The 19,338-nt window shown below is 36.1% G+C and overlaps 2 protein-coding genes across 2 annotated transcripts; one reads left to right on the forward strand and one right to left on the reverse strand.

Annotated features, from left to right (window-relative positions):
* Nucleotides 1–2,558: 2,558 nt before the first annotated feature.
* LOC137939386 (uncharacterized) lies at nucleotides 2,559–8,506 on the reverse strand. The gene is made up of 9 exons (XM_068784655.1): nucleotides 7,996–8,506; nucleotides 7,239–7,284; nucleotides 7,066–7,144; nucleotides 6,920–6,965; nucleotides 6,679–6,777; nucleotides 4,605–4,673; nucleotides 4,155–4,497; nucleotides 3,895–4,049; nucleotides 2,559–3,802 (listed from the first exon to the last, which is right to left on the reverse strand). The coding sequence occupies exons 1-9, from the start codon at nucleotides 8,467–8,469 to the stop codon at nucleotides 2,819–2,821; spliced, it is 2,295 nt and encodes a 764-aa protein (XP_068640756.1). The 5' UTR covers nucleotides 8,470–8,506; the 3' UTR covers nucleotides 2,559–2,818.
* A 5,389-nt stretch (nucleotides 8,507–13,895) lies between these two features.
* Nucleotides 13,896–17,120, forward strand: LOC137938855 (uncharacterized). Its single transcript, XM_068783927.1, has 5 exons — nucleotides 13,896–14,064; nucleotides 14,435–14,621; nucleotides 15,344–15,550; nucleotides 16,497–16,691; nucleotides 16,773–17,120. The coding sequence occupies exons 1-5, from the start codon at nucleotides 13,982–13,984 to the stop codon at nucleotides 16,902–16,904; spliced, it is 804 nt and encodes a 267-aa protein (XP_068640028.1). The 5' UTR covers nucleotides 13,896–13,981; the 3' UTR covers nucleotides 16,905–17,120.
* Nucleotides 17,121–19,338: the final 2,218 nt, after the last annotated feature.

Genomic DNA, 19,338 nt, shown 5'->3' on the forward strand with positions numbered 1-19,338 from the left:
GGTGGCATACCCTTGTGGGTGGCATACCCTTGTTGGCACCCCATGTCACTATGTATCAACTCCTCCGCTTGTGTTGTATCTAAATGGCATTCAAGTGGTCTTCTCCTATATGTTGTTTTGGTGGTGGCCCAATATTATTGGCTTCAATCTCGATACTCGATCCAAATTTTGACCAGTGGTGGCCCAATACTTTTTTGCTTCATCTTGATTGTCGATTGGCTTTGACAATTGATGAACCATTTGACAATCGGGGTCGACCTATACCTTTCCACACTTTGACAATGGGGAATTTCAATTTTGACCATCAGTCAATTGGTGACCAAGTTCCTTCAATTTGAATCGTTAATCGATATTGATGATTATGATCGTCTGTTAGGGTAAAAATACCCAAGAGTAGCAATTGCAAGGGCAAATCACTATTAAAATTGAGAAGATTGCTTAATAAAAAGGATAGATGGAAAGCAGCCGTGATGGTGTCCAACTATAGACTTCTTGAAGGAGATTATTGACTACTCAAAATTGAAAAAGACTTAACACTTAAAACATAATTAATCAAACAAGTAAAACTTGGACAATAATCACTTAATAAATCAATGAAAATCAAGCATTTAATAAAATTAAAAACACTTAAAAACTCTACATCAAAGAATTAAAAACATGAGAACCAATGAATGGCAATCCAATAAGAAAACTCTGATTGTTGAAAGGGAGTAGTAATTTGCTTCATCCATTCATGTGGGTTTTGATTCCCATTCCAAACCCACTTAAAATGGATTATTCTTGTCATCTCTCATTTACTACAAAATTAGAGCAAACAGGAAGAAAAGCTAGCAATTTTCCCCTAAAAAAAAATTGACCTCGTCTATGGTTCTTGATGTCACCTACGATCAACCAACGTCATTGTTGACGGAACCATAAGTCAGGTAACTCGTCGAGCCGATTCCCTCTATCCTTTTTCTATTGCTCATCACCAACATCAATAGAACTTTATGGCGACCACTCCATCACCGATCCGTCATCCATCACATCTATGAGTCGCCGACAACGCTCACCATCATCCTTACAATTGTCGAGTAGAGGAAAGCCACCACAACCATAGTTGTAGGCTTGTCGTCGTCGTCGCTAGAAACCGCCATTGTAGCCGGATTTCGAGGGTTGTCTGACGCCACCAACGTCGTTGTTGCGTTCACTCCGCCTCCTTCTTGCCCATCGCTTGGTGCTCTTCTTGTCATAGTGAAATTGCTATATAAAATGGCGTTTGGACGGTTCATCAAATGGATGCTTTTGGTAAACCTTCATAAATCGCTCCTCTTTTCTTTAGTACTGTAGTTTGGGTGGCTAATGGATACTTTCAGTACCTTTTCTAGTCACCTTTGGTCCAACAGGGATTGTTTCAATAGACGGCCTTGTTGTCTGTTTGTTTTTCTTTCTTCCTTCATTAGGTTGGTAATCTAGTGTTTGGGTAAATGGTCTTCAATAAAGCCTTTTTGCTCTTCAATTCGATTGGAGGGCTCTACTTTTCTAACTTTGCTTACTATGTTGAACTCTCTTTGCCTTGTTCCTTTTTATACGGCCGTTTGGACAAATCAAGACAGGGCAAACAAACACACAACTAAATATTTCTTCAGATTTTTGAACTACAATACATACTTAATGCACCTCAATAGTAACTTAGTGTTTGTTATTAGCAAAATTATCTTAAAGAAAATCTTGAGACAAATAAATTTCCTTTTACTATTTTACTGTATATTATCACAGTATAGACACCTTTGGTGCTCTTCTAGTGAAATTGCTATATAAAATGGTGCTTGGACGGTTCATCAAATGGACGCTTCTAATGGTTTTTCTATCTATTGGTCATTCAAATATCCTGTATTTGGTTGGTAGACCTTCATAAATCACTCCTCTTTTCTTTAGTACTGTAGTTTGGGTGGTTAATGGATACTTTCAGTACCTTGTCACTCTCATGTTTGGTCCAACAGGGATTGTTTCGTTAGACAGCCTTGTTGTCTGCTTGTTTTTCTTTTTGCTCTTCAATTCGATTGGAGGGCTCTACTTTTCTTACTTTGCGTACAATGGAGGGCTCTACTTTTCTTACTTTGCTTACTATGTTGAACTCGCTTTGCCTAATTCCCTTTTTATACGGCCTTTTGGACAAATCATGATAGGGCAAACAAAAAAGGCCTTTTGGACAAATCATGATAGGGCAAACAAACACACTACTAAAAAAATTTCTACAAAATGCTCCTCAATAATAACTTAGTATTTTTTATCATCAAAATGATCTCAATGAAGATCTTGAGACAAATAAATTTCTTTTTACTATTGTACTATATATTATCACAGTATAGACACCTTTGGTGCTCTTCTAAAATGGTGTTCTTCTAGTCACCCTTGTATCATACTCCAACACTCTTTAACCTAAAAATAGTTGAAACAGGTGTAGGAAATACAACCGAAAGATACTGAAACACTGGCATTTCGTAGCAGCAGGAATATTTCTCAAATTCAGCCCAGCTGAAGCTTCTTCTGTAACTGTTAGTTGGAGTCCGCAACACTATCATGAAATCTTAGATAATAGAATAAATATTTTCCTTCTAAAATCATGGATTGAAATGTTACAAATGCGATTCACCTTTGCCTTTCAGGAACTGAAATTAGGATACATTAATCTGTACACTCCCACACCCCTTACCCTTATACAACATAAATGGGCTGTAAAAAGAAATACCCTTTCAGTTGTTGCTTACGGTTGTGGTTATTAATCCAACTCTTTCTTGCTACGAAATTGTGGGAAGAAAATAAGAAAAATTACCCCTTAGAGCTGTAATACTAAGTCTGGATGTTGTGAATCCACCTTGACTGCACCTGATGATGGAGAACCTGGAGACTGGAATCTGACATTCAGATCTGGTGGAACCGAATCTGAATTTGGGTGCAGAGATAATCCCCCCCAAGATGGCTGCTGATGGGGCAGAAGTCCCGAACCTGGATGAACACCATGAGGGGCATTTGCGGAGAACACACCAGAATTTACAGAACTTGAACTACCGAGTAGTTTAGTACCTTCAGCTTCTGCTTGACCCAGGTGGGGCACTGTGGCACTTATCAGTCTGGGGCCTTCAATGTCCGCTCGACTAGTAGGTATGGCATGGACAAAACTGTTAGCTCTTCTATTAACCATATCAAGCATCCCTGAAGCTGAAGATGTCTCTACACTGACGTTATTTCCATGTGGACCTCCTGGCCTGATCATCTTTCCTACTTGAGAGAGATTAAAACCAAATCCAGGGTTAAACCCATTAACAGGAGAATGGACCTGTGGGTTCCGCTGCTGAAGTTTGAAAGGTGGCTTTGGCCAGACTCCACTGCTGCTGTTGAGCAAGTTAAAACCAGTTTCAAAGCTTTTCCCTCGAGTTTCAGGGATCTGAGAAGAATCAGATGAACTGCCAGCAATGGAAGTTCGGGTGTTAGACACTGGAGGGCTTCTGGTCAAATTAGCTTCTGAGGCTGACAAGTTATTTGAGGATTCTTGTTTCTCCGACAACTTATCACCCTCATGCTGTACAGTACTACATGCTATTGGTTGTGGACCTGTAAATGAAGAGGACGCTGGTGGTGGCTGAGGTGATTGATTTGGAGCTTCATTTTCTCCCACCCATCCTGGCCCAAACTTAGTTCCTGGAGGCAATACTTTCTCAATTTTCCTGGAAGCAACTCTCCAAGCAGTGGGTCCAAGGTTTGCAGCAAATCGAGCCAGGCTCCTCGTATATGCATACTCCATATGAAAGCCAAGACCAACCTAATTCATGTTATAGATGTTTCACCCATCAGTTACAGGTATACTTCTTAAAAATAAATATTCAGAAGCAATAGCTTCGGCATAGTACTCACAGGCATTAATTGCCTCCTATCTCCATCAAAAGTAGTCAGCATTGATGGTCCACGTGCAGATAACGACTGGAGGGACTGTTTGTAAGTGGAACGGCGATTTTCATCAAATACAAACTGTTTTTTGACAAGTTTAGACACAGACTTCAGCATCGAACCTGAAAAGTCAAAACTGTCAGAAAACAAAAGAATACACTCTTTAACAGCTGCATGCATAAAAAGGAAGGCAGCAAGATGTGCTTCAAAGTTTGAGCAGCATAAACCTGAGAATTCATCATTCCTGTCAGATTTATGATCGGCCAAACCACCATGAGTTTCAGCACTGCGGGAACTCCTTGTGGATGCATCTCCTAGACCGGGCTTATCAGCTCCTCTTCTCGTATCATGTAAAGAGTTAGATTTGTTATCACCGGGAGTTGCAAGGGTTGCATCAGAGGAGAAATCTGAACTGGCCCTATCAGCCAGAGGGTGTCCTAGTTGTCGTTTGATAGAAGTTTTGCCCGGTGGTCTTCCTCTACGTACAGCTTTCAGGTCAGGTACATTATCTTCACTATCTTGCCTTAAGTTCTCAAAATTCTTTTTTGCAAGCTCTTGGATGGACCGAGCCTGCAAAAGAGGTAAGCAAATTTATTGAGGCAACTCTAATGCCCTTTCCATCTTTTTCTAAGAGTTCATAGAATAGTGTTTATTAAAAAAAAAGTCATAATTGATACCTGACGAAAATAAATGGTATCGGATGCATTGTAACGCATTGCATTTGAACATATTAAGAACACGTCTTCCTGCAACATCAAGAAATATGGCAACTTAGCAATATAATTTTTTTTTTAAATGAAACTGAATTTTATTAAGAGAGCTCAAACAATCAGATTACAACTCAGCAATATAAGTTGAAAGGCTAAAATAGAATATCTTGAGAAACATGGCAACTAGAGCCACATCAGAACAAAAGGGATTCATGATGAAACTACTAGTCTATTATCAGGTTTGATAGGTCGAGATTCACAGCAAATACAGTTCAGCTGTTTCTATAGGCAAGGGGGCTTGAAACAAATATTCCCCTTTGTGTATAACTCAATATTGAAATATTTTAACAAACTTAAAAGGACATCCAGCTCACCAACAGGCCCCACCACTAATTACTAGAACAAATACTTGCCACAAAAAAAAAAAAAAAAACTCCTCGGCCCCACAAGTCTAATTTCCCAATTTTTGCAAACAAGGCTCGAAGTACGCATAGATTAACATAATACAGGTACCACAAGAAAATGAAAATAAGTAATGGAATTCAATTTTCTTTTTTAAGAAAATGTAAACCAAATTTTGTGGCGTAGATACAACAAACATACTTATTTGCCCTACTAAGACATTTTTTTTAGAAAGTTTAAATTATCCTAATAACAAATTTTATAAATGTCACAGAAGAAAGTTCAAATATTGATAGTCACATGTTGCTGGCAGCACCGTAAACCATCTTATAAGAGATGGGCATTACTAAAACAGCTTCCCAGCAAAAAAAAGGACAAATGAAAAGTATGAGACAGATAGCCACTCTTTCTAGTAGAAGCTAAAAGTATTTTAAAATTAGATAATGGTGAACCACGAGAGAACAGAATACTAACCTATCCTATTACATTTTTTTAAGGGATTTTGTCTTCATAAACAATACTGAAAGTTGCCCCAACATAGAAAATTATGACTTTAGACAAAAAGAAAATGTACATTAGTGCAGCGGATTAAGCCTTTGGCTCAGTGGCCAATTGGGGACTTTCTTAGTGTGAAGGTCTTCGTTTGAGGTCTCAAAGATACATTGCTATTAGGATGTGTGTGTCTGTTATAATTGTGAGTGCCTCTGTGTCAGTCACCAGAAACAGAAAAATTAAATAAAATGAATAAATAACAGTATAGTGAGAACAATTATGTTTTGTAGAGTAAAAGATTTGAGAGCCAGAGGTACAGCAATTGCACTGAAATAGTTATCTTTCAACCATTTCTAGCATTCATGGCAGCATCTTCAGTTTTGGCATCGGCACCACATTTCAGCAAGTCTAGCCTTTATTAAGAATTTAAAGGGTGTCATTACATTGTTAATGTATATTTAGCACACAAGACATTACTAAAACAGACAAGCCTCAAGAAATTCAGTCTCACCAAAGCACATTCGTATGTTTTGTGTTTTCTGGGCTCATTACCAGTGATTGAATGGTAATCTTTGTATTGAAAATAAATAAACTTTCTATCACGGTAATCTTTGCATTAAAAAAAAAACTTTCTTTCAGAAGAAAGGTAAGTTCCATCCAAAGATTCTGCTCATTGTAAAATATACACAGTTACTCCCTTTAAAAGGGAACTCCTTGAGCATTGTGTTTCACCCTTTACACAGGACAATACAGAGGAAGGTGAAATGGGTTTAATAAAAAAAGATAGCCAGCCTCGTAAGGATCTATAGACCTTTAATCTCAACTAATAAGATGTTAACTCTGGAAAACTAGGTGGGGAGTGCAATTGATACATCATTGAGAGAGATGAAAGTAGTGATAACATTGAAATGCAAAAGCAGCAATGTGGGAAAAGCAAAGTCACAAGGATCTATTCAATGTGTTCAAATGGAGTCACTCAGACAAAATTTTCTTTGACCATTCGAAAGACAAGCTACACTGCTCTGAGAACCACACTTGTGAATTTCTTTAAACCAGCAGCTTCACAAGATGGAAGAAGAAATATTCATTCTTAAAATGAAAAGCTTCACTGAAATTAACAACACATCTACAACCTCCTTCAACCGACCTCAAATTGTTCTAAATTGGCATATGCTCCAGACGAAAGCTTGCTCCTCACAGTACCAAAATCCATTGGATGCTCTATGACTTCATGGTAGTCCGGCAGCTGTAGATAGGAGGCATCAAAACTCAGTTCAAATGAAATAAGTACTTCATCAAAAGTTGATGCAGTAGAGAGCTGGAGCAAGAATAAATAAAAAAAGTGCATACATAACTAAGGAATCAATATGATTGAATCAAAAACCAACCTCATTCGGATCCACAGGTTCTGAAAAAACTCCGTAAGTGTCTTTCCTGTCAATAAATCAGACTTGGGGTCAGAACTAATATTTGAAAACAGAAACAAATCAAAGAATCAAATTCAGAATAAGTAAGAAGGGATCCACAAACGCACTTTTGAAGCCGGTCGAGGATAAAAATCAACAACTTCTTATCCGGCAGGAGAGTTATGGGCCCGCTAACAGAAGGTACCACTGCATAGAATAGACAACGTAAATAGATAAATATTAAATATAAATATTTCCAAGAACATGAATTTTTTTTGCGGCAAATCCAACCAACGCACACCTGGACGGGAATCAGTCGCTTTCACAGCTGAACTCTGCCTTTCTGTCTGGAAAAATTTTATATCGAAGTAAGAGACACGGTCACTAGAATTGAAGAAAACTACCGAAAATAAACTCATCGTTCAAAAATCTCAGAATTTGAAGACCTTTCCACATGCAATGAAAGGGTAAAAGTAGAAGAAAGATCCAATTAGAATCAGAGAAACAGACCAAATGACGGATGATAATTATAGAAACAAAAAAGAAAACAGAGTAAGAAAGGAAAGGAAAGACAAATTAGAACTTTAAAGACAACATATGTTCTCGAGATATCAAAGAACTTGAGACCAATCAAGATTATAAAAGTACAACAAATAGCCTCGTAAAGTATCGCTGAAATCCCAGAGGTGAACAATAAAGGAAAAAGAAATAGGAAAAACAAAAGATTGACAAAGTCAAATCGGTGAACTATTACCGATATCGAAGTTAATCTGTGACAAATATGGACAGATTTTTCAACTAACAAAAAGACTATCGGAATTAAAAAGTCCAAGCACGACTCTTATTTAAAAAGGAAAAAAACACGCCTTTTAAGACAAATAGCAATGCGAAATCCCCAAAACTGCAATTCAAAGCGGAAAAGAAAATTTCCAAAATCGAAGAAGACGACCTTTTTTACGTATCTGATCCAGCACCCCTTTCCCAATCAGTAACCGAAATGTACGGAACAAAAAGAAACACTGCCGACTTAAAAAACGAGCAAAAAGAAAAATTATCACCTTTGCCTTCACCGATCCCTCAACGAATTCCCCTGATCGGTCGGCAACACCAACGGCATTGATCTTCCTTCTCTTGAGCGGGGTCTCCCCATTCTCATCCTCCTCCCCGTCAGAGTCGTCCCCGGCGTCGGATCCCGACCTCCCGGCCGACTGCGAATTTTCCGTCCGTTGGGGCAAACGAAGCACAAGCGTAAGCTTCTTCTCCCTGCGCTTGCCATTGGTCTCCTCATCATCATCCTCGTCGTCATCGTCATCCCGATTGTCAGCAGCGACCTCCGGAGTCGGGTTGCGGCGAGTATGCCGGCGGGGGGGCGGAGGGCTAGGGTTTTGGGAATTGGGGTTTCCAGTATTAGAATTGGGTTCCTTTTGCTGTTTCTGTAATTGCTGTTCTTGCTGTTGTCGGAGGTTTCGCTTTTGGAGATCCAAAAGAGAGGGACGGCCTTTCTTCTTCTTCTTCTCCACTACCTTACCCATTTCTCGATCCCCCCCCTCCCCTCTCTCTCTCCCTCTCTCCCTCTCTCTCTCTAAACTAAGGGGGGTATATTTTTCGTTTTTTTTTTTTTTCAGGGTAGGACTTTTGCTATGTGAGTCACAGGCTCACACGTGACGAAGTCCAGTGAGAGATAAAGTGGCACGTGAGAGAGCAGCGTCCCGTACTCCTCTCGGGCCTTGCCATTTCTGAGCATAGTCGAAAATGCTGATGCTGCTGCTGCTGCCGCTGCTGTAGATCAATGAAACGTGGCGAATAGGTGGGTCCACCCTAGGAAATTTAATAAATGAACGTGCAGTTGCATGCTTCTACGCAAGTAGTGACACTTGGCCAATATTTCTATATAGATGAGTCACATTTATCTTCCTTATAAAGTATTTTCTGATATAACTTAAATCTTGAGGTTTAAATAAATCAATAATTATTATAAATTTAATATTATTTAAATTATAAATAGGGGAGAGATAGCGTTATTTTTTATTTTTTATTTTTTAAATTTTACATGGTTTAAGCATGGGCCCAGTTATATTAGAGTTCCCTAACTTTGATCTTGTTGCCTCTTATGGTCCCTCCATTGCTAACTCAGTCAACTTCAACTTAATTTCACTGGTGTAGGCATGGATTTTTTATTGTCAAAATTAAAACATTAATCGACAAAATGATGTAAATCGAATGAACTTGATCATTAATTGATTGATGGTCAAAGTCGACGTTCATGATCGTCAAAGCATGGAGGTTTATCAAATAGTCTATCAAATGTTAAAATTAGACCTTCAGTAAAAAATTTGGATCAATTACTAAGATCTGAGCCTGATTGACTGTGAAGATGAAGTCTATTGTATCGGGTGACTACCAATACCAAAGGGAAATGCCACTTAAATGTTACACAAATAAAGTAATTGGCATAAGTGACATGTGATGCCACAAGAGCTCCACATGATGCAACAGCATCTAAGTGGTAGAATACTTAGTTCTACCGTATGTAACGATATCATAGAATGAAGACTTGGCTCTATCATGTGTCGCAATTTCAAGAAATGGAGATTTAGCTCAATCATATGTCACAATCTCATGGAACAAACACTTGGTAACAAGAGACTAAATGAGGGAAAGGTGGTGGGGTGGGGTTGTTGAACCACCCCCACCTTTCAATAAATAGTGAATTCGTTTGCTCTTTCCCCATATGGTTTGAACCACCCTCACCCCTCAATAATTTAATTTTTGTGTTGTCATATTATTGTATACGGTTGCATCGATTTCCGAACCAACTCATTTGTACCTCCATAGACGATAATGGTAATTAGAAAAAAAAAGTAATTGGAATACTTATTCTCGATGAAATTTAAATAGCCGATAAATATAATCTATTTTTGGAAAAAAAATTCATTTTTAATGGGTAAAAAAATACTGGATTATATAAGTTTATTCTCGGTGAAAATAAATATACATTGATAAATATTAACTATTTTAAAAAAATAATTTCACCAATAATGGGTAGCAAAATAAAAAAATAACAAAAGGAGTAGTAAACTGAAAAAAGTTATATGTTGAGTAATTAAAAATTATATAATGTAATTAAGTTATTAAGAATTGAATTCAATAATTATGCAATATAATTAAGTAGTTATTTAAATTAACTAATTAAAATAATAAATAATGTTACTTAGTAATTTATTAACTATTTTAGTAAGTAATTAAATATTTAAGTAACTAATTAAGTAAATAATTAATTTTTAATGAAGTAACTAATTGACCATCTTATTAAGAGATTAATTGGGTGGGTAACTAAATAGGTAATTAAGTAATTAACTATTTAAATAATAGAATTAAGCAAGTAATCAAGTCACTAATTGAGTGAGTAATTAATTAAGTAACAATAAATAAATGTAAACTAACTAAGTACGTAATTAGTTAAGTGATAATTGAATAATATAATAATAATAATAATAATAATAATAAGCAACGGATTAACTAATTGATTTATTAAATAACTAATTATATAATGTAATTAAGTTATTAATTAATTTACTAGGATGTTACTTAATAATTATGTGATGTGTTAAAGTGATTAGGTAAATTAACTAAATGATTATCCAGTTAAGTGAATTAACAACTTAATTATTTAATCTACTAATTGATCAAATGATTGAGTTACTAACACTTAACAATGTAGTCATAGATAGACATTTTGTATTTTTGTTCGCGTCATTGAAAGACTTCGTATGTTTTTTATGAGAATGGGATGCGAAAGAGATCAATTGCATCAAATTCTTAGTGTAGTAATCGTCTTTCACATGGATTGTAGATAGGGGATACGGCGTTTGTTGTATGTTAGTTGTTGTTGAGTATTTTCTTCGTGTACTCTGTTTGTTATATATTTTCTCATGAATAAAGTTAAAATATATATTTTATTTTTAATGTTGAAAATTTAATTTTATGTACAAAAATTTAGGAGTATTAGTGCAAAAAAAACAAATTACCTTTTGTTTATTCAATACTTTTACTCTACAAAACCAAAGTTGGAGTATCCTTTTAAACATATTCTTGGAGAGGGTAACCAAGTAGCAATTTTTTGCAAAAGTTGGCAAAACAAGGGGCCACATGTTAAGAGAGAAATTTAATTTACTTTAAAATTAAAATTTCATAATTAAATTATATAATAATTTAGGGAATAATGACAAATCAATCAAGAGATTGATTTGTCATTATTTCCTAAAATCAAGAGAAAATCTTGATTGATTTTTGACTTCTTAAATTATGAAAATTTGAATCCTTAATTAAAGAATTAAGTAATCCCTCTTTAGCTGAAATAGACTTGTATTTATTGTAAAAATTCATTTCGATTCAATAAAATTTCACCCTCTCTCTTTCCATTAGTGGATTAGGCTCCTAGGGCTGAACCACGTAAAATTAATTTATGCTTTTCGTTCCTTTAGTCTTCAATTTCATTTTTGCATAAAAATTTCTCATGGTATTAGAGCCAAAAGTCTAATTTTGGCTATTTTTTGTTTCATTGTTAATTTTTGCATATTTTTTTTTTGTTATTTATTCCATTATTTTTAATTCAAATTATTTTTAAATTAGATAGATCTGCTTACTGTAAGCATTTTGCCTCTTATTTCATCAAAATCCATTAAGAAATGGTTTATAATTTTATGTTTTTCATTGACGGGCATCATATTTTTGAATTGAATTTCCAAGTTCGATTTGTTAGCTTGTGAGCCAACTCATTAGCATAATTTTCTTACAAAAATATCTTTTACTCTAATTGCTCTCGTCAATTCTCTCTTTAGTTGGTTGAAGGTTGTTCTTATTTACCTAAAACTTCAAAGACATCGGTCATTCAACCTTTTTGGGCCCCTCAAGTCAACATCTAATGTTGTTGTTTGCCAATGGAATAAACACTATTAATGGAGGAGTTTGCTCCTCTATGATAGTTTGCAGTTCAATGGTGCTAAACTCATTACCATATTCTCTTAATTTATTTTTTAAAATTTTTAATTTTTGTAGTTTTAAAAGTTTGTTGAGCTCAAACTTGGCTCAAGCTTGACCTTAAACTCATTTATAATTTTTGAGGTTGAGCTTGAGTTCAATTTAAGGGTCAATGCTAAGCTCAAGCTTGAATTCAATTTAAGGTTCAACCCTAAGCTTGAGCTTGAAGTTTTAAGGTCAAGCCAAACTCAAACCTACACAGGTTCAAGGTTGGCTCGACTTGATGCCACCTCTAACTTGAAGAGTCTTTTAGTGATGAAATTGAGTTTTGTTGCTAAAAGTTGATTTTAATGATAAAAAAAAATTCGATGCTAAAACCTGTTAGGAATTAAACGCCATAATTCCAAATCAACGATAACAATAATAATAATTGCAGAAGAAAGAAAAAACTAGCACGAACACAAACAATAAGATTTATACATGTTTGCCTCAAAGTGAGACTACGTCCTGTCTTTTGTTGCTGCAGTAATCCACTATAAAGATGAAATAGTTTACAAGAGAAATCGTACACACTTACAAGTGTTTTTCTCTAATCTCTATTGGGCTGCAACTCCAACTCCTTTTCGGTGATAATTAAAACCTTAACAACGGTGCCCCCAAATATAAAGGAAAAATTAGAACAATCAGATTACAAGTGTGAAATCCTCAAACTATCCTTAATGACTCATCAGTCAATATATCATGGACCTGTCCAGGGGCTCCGCCCCCTTCCAACCCCCACGACGACCTTATTGCAAATGTCGATCCATGATAGAGGGTAAGGTGTAGGCTCCACAACTTAACAAAACCCATTTTTACCATTGAAATTTTATTTTTTTGAGGAAAACTTAACAAAACACACTTTTTTTTATAAAGTTTTTCACTAAAAAACTTTTTTTAAGAATTTTATTTTTTAAAATGAAAATATTTGTCATTCAAAAGATTAATATCTTGTAGTGATGTTTTTTATTTGCTAGTTGCTACTTTATGAAAAATCCAGTTTTTTTCATCACTAGATTGCAAGTATTTAATCCTAAAAGTTTCTTCAAACCAAAAGTTGACAAGATATTCAACATACCATTCTTCTTGTTAAATAATATTTGTATTCCTTTGCCATTCTTCCCTTTGAATCTCTCATAAATTTTATTTTTTTACTTTATCTTGCTGCATATATTCCCAACTTCCTCTCTATTTTAGCTTTCACTTGGCAGAGCCAAAAAGTTTTGGAAAGGGAGCAAACAATGAAATAAAAATGATTCAAGCCTTCAAGAACACATCTATTGATTGAGTTTCAACTTAAACTAATGGATTAATCCAATCTTCCACCAGAAAAAAACAGCTGGTCCCGACGGAATGGCAGCCATGCTTGACGAAAACCAGGAGCTCCCACAGACTCAAGTTCTAGACTGGGTTAATTACTGCAATCTGCAAAATTTGATCAATCCATGTCGGATTTCCCTTATCCATTGCACTGCGACGCGCCGTGTCCAGCTCAAATAGAATGTTTGAGTTGTGGCCAGAGCATTTGAAACAGACAAACTGGGCATAGAATAAAGAGTAACTGCATTAGAAAAAGTAAAACCCGTCAACTTGAATGAATTAATGGAAGAATCAACCTGTTACGGCTTGGCCGGCGGCACCATGGAACCGTTTTTGTATATCAGTTACTCCAAACTTCCATCCCTCCGTCTGTGGCGCACCAGCAAAACACCAGGTTGTTTTGGAAGTCGTTTTCTTTTCTTCTTATAGAGAGAGAGATTCCATTCACTCGTGCTCACAATTACAACAACTACCTTCATCGTAAAAGGCAGGTTGGGTGCCTAATTCCATCAAGATTCTTTATTCTTCTTTCGAACCGGAAGTAAATTGCTTCTAGCTGTGATAAGTTGACAGCCACCACGCCTCAGCGTGCAGTTGAGGAACTCTGGAATTTTTTCCGCCTAATAACCTTCAAAACAGCCTATAAAGAGAAAGCAGGAGCAGTTCAGGTGGTTTTGTCGAATACTCATCTTCGTAAAAAAAGCCATGTGTATTGCGGTGTGGCTGTGGCAATCTGATCCTCGGTATCCTCTTCTCCTTCTACTAAACAGAGATGAATACCACGACAGGTCGGTTTGAATTTGTTGTTTTTCTTTAAATTCTCTTCGCATAATCGCAATCCGTTCCACCTGAAAGCAGTGTAATCGGGAACAAGTTAGTATTGATTATTATTTGGATTATTTCGGTACTTCAGTGCCATGAATTTGATCAATATAAATTGTGGGTCTTCGGTTTCTTCAACACCTGTTTGTAGTATTTCCTAATAGAATCTGAATAACGCAACCACTACATCTAATTCAAGCCTAACTAGATGATCTTTCAATGTACTCAATCCCGGTTTTTGTTTGTAGGAAGTTAACTTATAATATGTTTACAAAAAGTAGAGATTATCTCGGTATAGATGCTCGGAGGAGTAAATTGGTTGGATGTTGCATGCAGGCCGACTAAGCCAATTCATTGGTGGGATGACTCTTGCCAAATATTGGGAGGTAAAGATTGTCTGGCCGGGGGTACTTGGATGGGCTGTAAAAGAGACGGACGCCTAGCTTTTCTAACAAACGTGTTGGAACCTAACCCGTTTCCCAGCGCAAAGAGCAGGGGCAACTTGCCTCTGCGTTTCTTGAGGGTGAGAGGCTTCACAGTTTGTCTTCTGTAATCGGTCAGTGTAGCAAAACAATGAATGATAGGAACCTCGTGTCTTCCCATGTTTGGTGGAGTCTAAGAAATAGTATCTACATCTTGATATGAGCTTTCACATATGCATATGATCTGCCTTACCACATCTAGCTGTCTGCTTGTCTTCTTTTTTTCACAAAGGATCTCGACTTCTTGGTGGTAAAGGTTCGTGTAAGTGATGAACAGTTGTGCAACTGTTCTTGCTTGCCTCCTGCTTTGTTCTAGATGAATTTGCTTCTTCTTGATTTAAGGCCTTCCTCAATTTCCCTCTTTGATTTAATCAACTTCTCAGGTTTGGTTGTTTGATTACCTTGATTTTTCCCTAGATGATAACTTTTCATGGCTTAATTTTACCTTACTGGAAAATCCTAAACGCTCTCTTCATTGATTTGATTAACCTAAATGATAATCTAATATTTAAAGAACACTTCAGCATATTCCTATGCTTGTTTTGTTGGGCATGAACGTTTGTCATGATTGTCATTCTGGTTACATGGCATAGTTACTAGAATCTTTTAGATTAAATTACCTCCATGGCTCCATCTCTTCTGTTTTGCTTCTTTTACTTCTGATAAATTTTCCTCAAGTCTGTGGGAAGCTTTTTGCAAAACTATTCTAGTGACTACCAGTGGCCTATCTCTGAGTTGGGTTTTGTTTTGGTTCTAACTGCAGAGTGGAAAGAGTCCTCTTGAGTTTGCAGAGGAGGTAGCTGCAGAGGCGGACCAATACAATGGCTTTAATCTCATATTGGTTGATATTTGTTCAAAAAGCATGGTATATGTTTCTAATAGGCCAAAAGGACAGCCTGCTTCAATTCAGGAGGTGACCCCTGGACTTCATGTCCTCTCAAATGCAAAACTAGATTCTCCCTGGCATAAGGTAAGTACTACAAACAAAATCATTCATCATTAGGAGTTCTCTTTCGTTCCAAGGATAATGTGGATGCTTTAGCTTTCTATCAGTTGTAATAATTAGTCGTAATAATTTGTAAATTATTGTCCTGTGATTGATTCATTTAACAAAGTAGGTTATTGTGATGCATGTAATATAGATAATGTATTAATCTTGTTCACAAAATTAGACAGCAGGAGATAATTTTTCTTATCTTATTATTTTATCAGGAGAAACTATACAGCCAAATATTTAAAAAAAAATCCAGATCTTCATCTTGGTTATTATTTCCTTATCTTATTATTGTATCAGGAGAAACTTTACTGCCAGATATTTGACAAAAATCCAGATCTTCATCTATTCATGGGTATCATCTCATTTTTCAAAGAACTTACTAAAAGTATTCTGCATTTAACATTAAAAAAAAAGGTATCCCAACTGATTTCCCATTGAAGCAGTCAGCAACAGGGCAGTTTGTTTAGAATCTGAGTGCATTTAAGGCAGCAGATTTCTTAAACCAACATCATACGCTTCATTGTTTGGGTGCAGGAAGTAATTCCCTGATAAGACAATATTCTAGAATTTGTTTCTTTGGAAAGGAAGACCGAGGATCATTTTCTCCTTAGAAGTATGGAAATTAGCAGTATCTTTTAGAATCCAAAGAAGATGAGTAGTCCTTTTGTTTTCTGTGTCTAACATGGGGGAACATTTTCTTAATGGAAGCAACCAAACAGACTTCTTGGGGAAGTAGTCTTTTAGTTATGTGAATAAACCAAGTTTCATGCTGTGAAGAAACAGGAATATTAAAATGATTTTTATTTTTATTAAAATTTGTTCATCAGAGAGTATCTGCTATTTGATTTGTTGAAAATATAATAAAATTTCCGACTAGCCAAGAAGATTTATTGGCTATTAACTCTCATCCTCCTTGCAGGCCCAGCGCTTGGGTAAAAATTTCATGCAGCTGCTCTCAAAATATGGAAATGCAGAGCTGCTGAAGAAAGAAATGGTTGAACAACTTATGAGAGACACTGTTAAAGCTGACAGGGTGAGGTTGCCTAATACAGGTGTTGATTCTGAGTGGGAATTCAAATTAAGCTCCATATTTGTTGATGCTGAGAGCAAACAGGTATAGTGAATAATTCATTTAGCTGCCTTAATTTCTTCTTCCTGTCCAACCGAAACAACTTCCCACCTTTTCAAATGTCAGGGGCGGTATGGCACTAGAAGTTCAGCTGCTGTTACCATGAAGGCCGACGGAGAAGTTAGTATCTATGAAACGTATCTGGAGAAAGGTGTTTGGAAGGATCATACAATTAACTTTCAGATCAAAGAAGCATAGCAGGTGTGAAGAAAGCTCGTAGCAATAAAAATGCTTCCTGTTAGTTATTGTTGGTACTCTGAAAGGTCATTGTGATAAGAATCAAATTCTATTATAGTTCCAGTCTTTTTGTGAAAAAAACATCAAAGAAGCGACACCCTCACTATTCTCATTGTATGTAAGCATGTTTGTGAAGATTACTTGGTATCGACTCCAAAAACTAACATCAGCTTCAAACTTTCCCAGTTTGATAGAGACTTTCATAATAGCTGTACAATCCTACTGCTTCAAATTCAAATCCTCCCTCTCTCCGAGCTCGTCTAGTAAAGCCAATACTAGTCTATGCTTTATCAGGGTTTTTCCCAAGTTCCAGTATAAGCTTTGCATGGATACTTGCATGTTTAGAAATTGTGTCAACAATTTCAAACCTTGAAATAAAACTCCTCAATCATATAGCCTATGATGACACTTTAAAACATGCTACAAATTTTGTTTCTGTGGTAGAAGTAGCAATCAAATATTGTTTTGCACTTCTCTAAGAAATGACCCCTCCAACTAATAAGAAGACGTATCCTGATGTCGACTTTCTCGAATCAAGGAAGCCAGCAAAATCAGAGTCTTAATATCCAATCACTTCCAAATGATCAGATCGTCTATACGTAAGCTTGTAGTCTTTAGTCCCCTGAAGGTATCACATGACTTTCTTTGTAGCTTCCAATGGTCCAAACTGGGATTACTTTGATATCTGCCCAACATTCCCACTGCATATGCTATGTCTGGTTTTGTGCAAACTTGAGCATACATTAAACTCCCAACTGCTGAAGCATATGAAATGTTTTTTATTTGTTCCCTCTCTAAATTATTTTGTGGACCTTGTTCCAAGCTTAATTTGTCACCTTTGACAATAGGCGCAACACTAGATGAGCAATTATCATACGATATTTCTCTAAAATTTTGTTGATATAGGTTTCTTGAGACAATCCTAATGTCTCTTGGGATTTGTTACTATCAATCTTTATGCCTATGACATAAGAAACTTTACCCATATCTTTCGTATCAAATTTCATCGAGATAAATCGTTTGACCTCATAAAGTAATCCTAAATCACTTGAAGCAAGTAAAATATCATCTACATATAGGACTAAGAAAATTATTTTACTCCTTCTGACCTTATGGTATATACATTAATCCATGATATTCTCCTTAAAACCAAATGAAGAAATTAACATCATGAAATTTTAAATACCACTGACGGGAGGCTTGTTTTAGTCCATATATTGATTTCTTAAGTCTACAAACTAAGTGATCATTCCCCTATGAAATGAAACATTCACGTTGTTTCATGTAAACCTTTTCTTTTAGGTCTCCATTGAGGAAAGTCGTTTTCACATCCATTTGATGTAACTCCATATCATAATGAGCTACTAATGCTATAATTATCCAAAATAAACCATTCTTTGAAACAAGAGAGAAGGTATCGTGATAGTCAATTCTTTCTTGTTGAGTAAATCCTTTGGCTACAAGTTTTGCCTTCTATATTTCAATATTGCCTAAAGAGTTTCTTTTGGTTTTATAAACCCATTTACAGCCAATGACCTTACCCCTTTTAGGAAATTCAATAAGATCCCAAACTTGGTTTTTTTCGCCATTGAATCCAACTTTCCTTCATGACATCATTTCATAATGTGGATTTGTGTCCACTCATGGCCTATGAAAACGTGATAAAATCATTTTCAGTACAAATATCCATGTCAGATTTTTGAAGGTATATTTCATATTCTGAAGAAATTGCTGGTTTCCTAACTCTTGAAGAACTTTTTAATGGTACTATAACATTTTAAGGTTGAGAATGTCGAGTAACCTGATGTATAGAGTATCCTCATGATGAGATGGTTCTTTAACTATTAGTTGTACTTGAATAATCAAATCCTGATGATTAATATCTAAATATAAGGTTATAACTCTTCTCACGCCGTGTTGTGATAAGTCTTCCTGTTCCCTTATTTGTCTTTCCTTTCCATAGATATAGCCGGCAGCTCATTCTTCCATTTCCCTCCTCCTTTCCGAAAGACAACAAAGACGAAATAGTTTGCCAGCAAAACTGCTAAAGCAGAGGTTTACAAACTTTTTTCGGCTTAGGTGACCGCATGCGCGCAATGGAACAGAGAAATAAAGGGCCTCGAGAGAGGAGACTACAAATTCTGCGAAATGAGCAGCAAGAGCTTTTGGTTCAGGCCTCCATAGCGAGCGAGCGGCCCGACTCTAACGACTGAGATTATCTATATGCAAAGATGATCTATGTAGTTCACGTCGACTTACAAGTTGATAACCTCGTTCTAGTCGATTGTGTTAAGCTAGCTATTATAAACGTTCACCTCAATAGAAAGAAATATCATATCACCTTATTCTTAAGATAATATAAGCATTCTCTTGTAGCTGTATTTATGGATGGCCG

This window comes from Aristolochia californica, unplaced genomic scaffold (genome assembly GCF_029961685.1).
Source record: "Aristolochia californica isolate CCGP_79_NKW_82.1479 unplaced genomic scaffold, dmAriCali1.0.hap1 SCAF_8, whole genome shotgun sequence".
Classification (NCBI taxonomy): Eukaryota; Viridiplantae; Streptophyta; class Magnoliopsida; order Piperales; family Aristolochiaceae; genus Aristolochia; species Aristolochia californica.